General features: G+C 44.2%; 1 protein-coding gene across 1 annotated transcript in view; it reads right to left on the bottom strand.

Moving 5' to 3' along the window:
- Positions 1-1512: 1512 nt before the first annotated feature.
- Positions 1513-7483, bottom strand: part of LOC139579790 (multiple PDZ domain protein) — a 126085-nt gene continuing 120114 nt past the window's right edge. The window contains exons 38-40 of the mRNA XM_071408610.1: positions 7399-7483; positions 6071-6194; positions 1513-2127 (exon numbers count right to left, since the gene is read on the bottom strand). The exon at positions 7399-7483 is cut by the window's right edge and continues 19 nt beyond it. Of these exons, the coding sequence (XP_071264711.1) occupies positions 1981-2127; positions 6071-6194; positions 7399-7483 (356 nt within the window). The 3' untranslated portion in view covers positions 1513-1980. The remainder of the gene's footprint in view (positions 2128-6070; positions 6195-7398) is intronic.

The raw sequence follows: 7483 nt of genomic DNA, 5'->3' as shown, positions 1-7483 counted from the left end.
TAGTCTGCTATGATGAGGTCCATTTTGAGGGAGACAGTGATGTGAGTCGTCAGTAGTCTGCTATGATGAGGTCCATTTAGAAGGAGACAGTGATGTGAGTAGTCAGTAGTCTGCTATGATGAGGTCCGTTTAGAAGGAGACAGTGATGTCAGTAGTCTGCTATGATGAGGTCCGTTTAGAAGGAGACAGTGATGTGAGTAGTCTGCTATGATGAGGTCCGTTTAGAAGGAGACAGTGATGTGAGTCGTCTGCTATGATGAGGTCCGTTTTGAAGGAGACAGTGATGTGAGTCGTCTGCTATGACGAGGTCCGTTTAGAAGGAGACAGTGATGTGAGTAGTCTGCTATGATGAGGTCCGTTTAGAAGGAGACAGTGATGTGAGTCGTCTGCTATGATGAGGTCCGTTTTGAAGGAGACAGTGATGTGAGTCGTCTGCTATGATGAGGTCCGTTTAGAAGGAGACAGTGATGTGAGTCGTCTGCTATGATGAGGTCCGTTTAGAAGGAGACAGTGATGTGAGTAGTCTGCTATGATGAGGTCCATTTAGAAGGAGACAGTGATGTCAGTAGTCAGTAGTCTGCTATGATGAGGTCCGTTTAGAAGGAGACAGTGATGTGAGTCGTCTGCTATGATGAGGTCCATTTTGAAGGAGACAGTGATGTGAGTCGTCTGCTATGATGAGGTCCGTTTAGAAGGAGACAGTGATGTCAGTAGTCTGCTATGATGAGGTCCGTTTAGAAGGAGACAGTGATGTCAGTAGTCTGCTATGATGAGGTCCGTTTTGAAGGAGACAGTGATGTGAGTCGTCTGCTATGATGAGGTCCGTTTAGAAGGAGACAGTGATGTCAGTAGTCTGCTATGATGAGGTCCGTTTAGAAGGAGACAGTGATGTGAGTAGTCTGCTATGATGAGGTCCATTTAGAAGGAGACAGTGATGTCAGTAGTCAGTAGTCTGCTATGATGAGGTCCGTTTAGAAGGAGACAGTGATGTGAGTCGTCTGCTATGATGAGGTCCATTTTGAAGGAGACAGTGATGTGAGTCGTCTGCTATGATGAGGTCCGTTTAGAAGGAGACAGTGATGTCAGTAGTCTGCTATGATGAGGTCCGTTTAGAAGGAGACAGTGATGTCAGTAGTCTGCTATGATGAGGTCCGTTTTGAAGGAGACAGTGATGTGAGTCGTCTGCTATGATGAGGTCCGTTTAGAAGGAGACAGTGATGTCAGTAGTCTGCTATGATGAGGTCCGTTTAGAAGGAGACAGTGATGTCAGTAGTCTGCTATGATGAGGTCCGTTTAGAAGGAGACAGTGATGTCAGTAGTCTGCTATGATGAGGTCCGTTTAGAAGGAGACAGTGATGTCAGTAGTCTGCTATGATGAGGTCCGTTTAGAAGGAGACAGTGATGTCAGTAGTCTGCTATGATGAGGTCCGTTTAGAAGGAGACAGTGATGTCAGTAGTCTGCTATGATGAGGTCCGTTTAGAAGGAGACAGTGATGTCAGTAGTCTGCTATGATGAGGTCCGTTTAGAAGGAGACAGTGATGTCAGTAGTCTGCTATGATGAGGTCCGTTTAGAAGGAGACAGTGATGTCAGTAGTCTGCTATGATGAGGTCCGTTTAGAAGGAGACAGTGATGTCAGTAGTCTGCTATGATGAGGTCCGTGTTGATGTACATAGACACATAGAAAGGCATTACAGGGTTCATCGTTTTGTTACAATGAGAACCAGTTACATCTAGGAAGACATATAGAAGACATTCTTCTGTGAGACTCCTCACCTCATTCTAGAGATAAACATGGTCGTATTCATTAGCGCACATCGTAGCAAAACGTTTTGCAACAGAACACATAAATTAATGTTTCTTATTGAAAAAAGTTCAGACAGTCCCTCCCTGTTTCGTCTGTTTCCTGACGAACACAACCCTGATGTAGTCTGCTGATGACATCATCAAAGGGCGACAGACGGTTGTGCGAGGACTACACTCAGGAGAGTACGGTGAGGACTACAGTTCCCTTGGTCCTCTTCAGTATGGCGACGGCGCCGGCGTGGGTGACCCCCTCCAGACTGTGACCGTTCACGGCAATGATCTGATCCCCACGCTGCAGCCTGCCATCCTCAATCGCTGCTCCCTGGAGAGAGAGAGATAAATGCAGAGGGAGAGACAGAGAGACACGGCATCAATCACCATGGCATCAATCACCATGGCATCAATCACCACGGCATCAATCACCATGGCATCAAACACAGTTGCATTGTTTGAGTTTCTACTCGTGTTGAAAGACAATCGAGTAACTTTTGATAGTTGTAAGACACAAGGAATTTACAGTAGAATGACAGGTTCATTGAATTGACATTGAGGACTAAAATAATGTGTTACCCTGTGTTACCTATCTACATGAAATAGAGGCCTGTGTTACCTTTCTAAATGAAATAGAGGCCTGTGTTACCTTTCTAAATGAAATAGAGGCCTGTGTTACCTTTCTAAATGAAATAGAGGCCTGTGTTACCGTTCTAAATGAAATACAGGCCTGTGTTACCTTTCTAAATGAAATAGAGGTCTGTGTTACCGTTCTAAATGAAATAGAGGTCTGTGTTACCTTTCTAAATGAAATAGAGGTCTGTGTTACCTTTCTACATGAAATAGAGGTCTGTGTTACCGTTCCAAATGAAATAGAGGCCTGTGTTACCTTTCTAAATGAAATAGAGGCCTGTGTTACCATTCTAAATGAAATAGAGGCCTGTGTTACCTTTCTAAATGAAATAGAGGCCTGTGTTACCTTTCTAAATGAAATAGAGGTCTGTGTTACCTTTCTAAATGAAATAGAGGCCTGTGTTACCTTTCTAAATTAAATACAGGCCTGTGTTACCGTTCTAAATTAAATACAGGCCTGTGTTACCTTTCTAAATGAAATAGAGGCCTGTGTTACCTTTCTAAATGAAATAGAGGCCTGTGTTACCTTTCTAAATGAAATAGAGGTCTGTGTTACCGTTCTAAATGAAATAGAGGCCTGTGTTACCTTTCTAAATGAAATAGAGGCCTGTGTTACCTTTCTAAATGAAATAGAGGTCTGTGTTACCGTTCTAAATGAAATAGAGGCCTGTGTTACCTTTCTAAATGAAATAGAGGCCTGTGTTACCGTTCTAAATGAAATAGAGGCCTGTGTTACCGTTCTAAATGAAATAGAGGCCTGTGTTACCGTTCTAAATGAAATAGAGGCCTGTGTTACCGTTCTAAATGAAATAGAGGCCTGTGTCACCGTTCTAAATTAAATAGAGGCCTGTGTTACCTTTCTAAATGAAATAGAGGCCTGTGTTACCTTTCTAAATGAAATAGAGGCCTGTGTTACCGTTCTAAATGAAATAGAGGCCTGTGTCACCGTTCTAAATGAAATAGAGGCCTGTGTTACCGTTCTAAATGAAATAGAGGCCTGTGTTACCGTTCTAAATGAAATAGAGGCCTGTGTTACCGTTCTAAATGAAATAGAGGCCTGTGTCACCGTTCTAAATGAAATAGAGGCCTGTGTTACCTTTCTAAATGAAATAGAGGCCTGTGTTACCGTTCTAAATGAAATAGAGGCCTGTGTCACCGTTCTAAATGAAATAGAGGCCTGTGTTACCGTTCTAAATGAAATAGAGGCCTGTGTTACCGTTCTAAATGAAATAGAGGCCTGTGTTACCGTTCTAAATGAAATAGAGGCCTGTGTTACCGTTCTAAATGAAATAGAGGCCTGTGTTACCGTTCTAAATGAAATAGAGGCCTGTGTTACCGTTCTAAATAAAATAGAGGTCTGTGTTACCGTTCTAAATGAAATAGAGGCCTGTGTTACCGTTCTAAATGAAATAGAGGCCTGTGTTACCGTTCTAAATGAAATAGAGGCCTGTGTTACCGTTCTAAATGAAATAGAGGCCTGTGTTACCGTTCTAAATGAAATAGAGGCCTGTGTTACCGTTCTAAATAAAATAGAGGTCTGTGTTACCTTTCTAAATGAAATAGAGGTCTGTGTTACCTTTCTAAATGAAATAGAGGCCTGTGTTACCTTTCTAAATGAAATAGAGGTCTGTGTTACCTTTCTAAATGAAATAGAGGCCTGTGTTACCGTTCTAAATGAAATAGAGGCCTGTGTTACCGTTCTAAATGAAATAGAGGTCTGTGTTACCGTTCTAAATGAAATAGAGGTCTGTGTTACCGTTCTAAATGAAATAGAGGCCTGTGTTACCTTTCTAAATGAAATAGAGGCCTGTGTTACCTTTCTAAATGAAATAGAGGCCTGTGTTACCATTCTAAATGAAATACAGGCCTGTGTTACCGTTCTAAATGAAATACAGGCCTGTGTTACCGTTCTAAATGAAATAGAGGCCTGTGTTACCTTTCTAAATAAAATACAGGCCTGTGTTACCATTCTAAATGAAATACAGGCCTGTGTTACCGTTCTAAATGAAATAGAGGCCTGTGTTACCTTTCTAAATGAAATAGAGGCCTGTGTTACCTTTCTAAATGAAATAGAGGCCTGTGTTACCGTTCTACATGAAATAGAGGCCTGTGTTACCGTTCTAAATGAAATAGAGGTCTGTGTTACCTTTCTAAATGAAATAGAGGCCTGTGTTACCTTTCTAAATGAAATAGAGGCCTGTGTTACCGTTCTAAATGAAATAGAGGCCTGTGTTACCGTTCTAAATGAAATACAGGCCTGTGTTACATTTCTAAATGAAATAGAGTCCTGTGTTACCTTAATAAATGAAATAGAGGCCTGTGTTACCTTAATAAATGAAATAGAGGCCTGTGTTACAGTTCTACATGAAATAGAGGCCTGTGTTACCTTTCTAAATGAAATAGAGGCCTGTGTTACTGTTCTAAATGAAATAGAGGCCTGTGTTACCGTTCTAAATGAAATACAGGCCTGTGTTACCTTAATAAATGAAATAGAGGCCTGTGTTACGGTTCTAAATGAAATAGAGGCCTGTGTTACCGTTCTAAATGAAATAGAGGCCTGTGTTACCGTTCTAAATGAAATACAGGCCTGTGTTACATTTCTAAATGAAATAGAGGCCTGTGTTACCTTAATAAATGAAATAGAGGCCTGTGTTACCTTAATAAATGAAATAGAGGCCTGTGTTACAGTTCTACATGAAATAGAGGCCTGTGTTACCTTTCTAAATGAAATAGAGGCCTGTGTTACTGTTCTAAATGAAATAGAGGCCTGTGTTACCGTTCTAAATGAAATAGAGGCCTGTGTTACCGTTCTAAATGAAATAGAGGTCTGTGTTACTGTTCTAAATGAAATAGAGGCCTGTGTTACTGTTCTAAATGAAATAGAGGCCTGTGTTACCGTTCTAAATGAAATAGAGGCCTGTGTTACCGTTCTAAATGAAATAGAGGTCTGTGTTACCTTTCTAAATGAAATAGAGGTCTGTGTTACCTTTCTAAATGAAATAGAGGTCTGTGTTACCTTTCTAAATGAAATAGAGGCCTGTGTTACCTTTCTAAATGAAATAGAGGCCTGTGTTACCTTTCTAAATGAAATAGAGGTCTGTGTTACCTTTCTAAATGAAATAGAGGTCTGTGTTACCTTTCTAAATGAAATAGAGGCCTGTGTTACCTTTCTAAATGAAATAGAGGCCTGTGTTACCTTTCTAAATGAAATAGAGGTCTGTGTTACTGTTCTAAATGAAGTAGAGGTCTGTGTTACTGTTCTAAATGAAATAGAGGCCTGTGTTACCTTTCTAAATGAAATAGAGGCCTGTGTTACCTTTCTAAATGAAATAGAGGCCTGTGTTACCTTTCTAAATGAAATAGAGGTCTGTGTTACTGTTCTAAATGAAGTAGAGGTCTGTGTTACCGTTCTAAATGAAATAGAGGCCTGTGTTACCTTTCTAAATGAAATAGAGGCCTGTGTTACCGTTCTAAATGAAATAGAGGTCTGTGTTACCGTTCTAAATGAAATAGAGGCCTGTGTTACCGTTCTAAATGAAATAGAGGCCTGTGTTACCGTTCTAAATGAAATAGAGGCCTGTGTTACTGTTCTAAATGAAATAGAGGCCTGTGTTACCGTTCTAAATGAAATAGTCAGTTACCTTTCCGAAGACGGTTTTGACGTAGATGGGCAGGTCTCCGTGGGGACTGCTGAACCCTCCTACTATGCTGAAGCCCAGACCCAGAGCTCCTCTGTCCAGACTGATGGTTCTATAAAACTGGGGACTGTAGGAGATATGAAACAACAACATGTAAGATTTCCAGTTCTCTATCTGATATGAAGGGTGTGGTAACGGCTCATACCAAACTTTAGCATTTGTGAAAAGTTTTAAACAAGCTGTCTGCATTGACCCTTTTCTATAACAGCATTGATTAAATAAGTGTTAAAAGATTGCTATACGGTGGCCCTGAGGGGCAAAATAGTTGAGAATCAATATGTTATAGAGCTAAACATGTATAAACAGCAGTACATTCCGACCTCATGTTGTTGTGAAGGGTAGCTGATTCTGTGGAGAGGATACCTACATCCCCCTCTCCCTGGCCCTGTCCTCCCCCTCCATCCCCCTCTCCCTGGCCCTGTCCTCCCCCTCCATCCCCCTCTCCCTGGCCCTGTCCTCCCCCTCCATCCCCCTCTCCCTGGCCCTGTCCTCAGCCTCCTCTACCTACATCCCCCTCTCCCTCTCCCTGTCCTCAGCCTCCTCTCCCTGTCCTCAGCCTCCTCTACCTACATCCCCCTCTCCCTCTCCCTGCCCTCAGCCTCCTCCCCCTCCCTCTCCCTGTCCTCAGCCTCCTCTCCCTGTCCTCAGCCTCCTCCCTCTCCTTCTTCCTGTCCTCAGCCTCCTCCCTCTCCCTCTTCCTGTCCTCAGCCTCCTCCCTCTTCCTGTCCTCAGCCTCCCCCCTCCCCCTCTCCCTGTCCTCAGCCTCCCCCCTCCCCCTCTCCCTGTCCTCAGCTTCCTCCCCTCTCCCTCTCTCTGTCCTCAGCCTCCCCCCTCCCCCTCTCCCTGTCCTCAGCTTCCTCCCCTCTCCCTCTCTCTGTCCTCAGCCTCCTCCCCCTCCCTCTCCCTGTCCTCAGCCTCCTCTCCCTGTCCTCAGCCTCCCCCCTCCCCCTCTCCCTGTCCTCAGCTTCCTCCCCTCTCCCTCTCTCTGTCCTCAGCCTCCTCCCCCTCCCTCTCCCTGTCCTCAGCCTCCTCTCCCTGTCCTCAGCCTCCCCCCTCCCCCTCTCCCTGTCCTCAGCTTCCTCCCCTCTCCCTCTCCCTGTCCTCAGCTTCCTCCCCCGCTCCCTGTCCTCAGCCTCCTCCCCTCTCCCTCTCCCTGTCCTCAGCTTCCTCCCCCGCTCCCTGTCCTCAGCCTCCTCCCCTCTCCCTCTCCCTGTACTGAGCCTCCTCTACCTTCTCCCTCTTTATAACATGCGATAGCAGCAGAGTCCTACCTCATGTTGCTGTGCAGGGTAGCTGGTCCTGTGGAGGGGAGACCTACATCCCCCTGAGCCTGTCCTCCTCCACAGCCCTCAGCCA

Source organism: Salvelinus alpinus, chromosome 6, assembly GCF_045679555.1.
Source record: "Salvelinus alpinus chromosome 6, SLU_Salpinus.1, whole genome shotgun sequence".
NCBI classification, from domain to species: Eukaryota; Metazoa; Chordata; class Actinopteri; order Salmoniformes; family Salmonidae; genus Salvelinus; species Salvelinus alpinus.
Note: the sequence above shows the minus strand (reverse complement) of the source record. Positions and strands in the feature narration are given on the sequence as shown.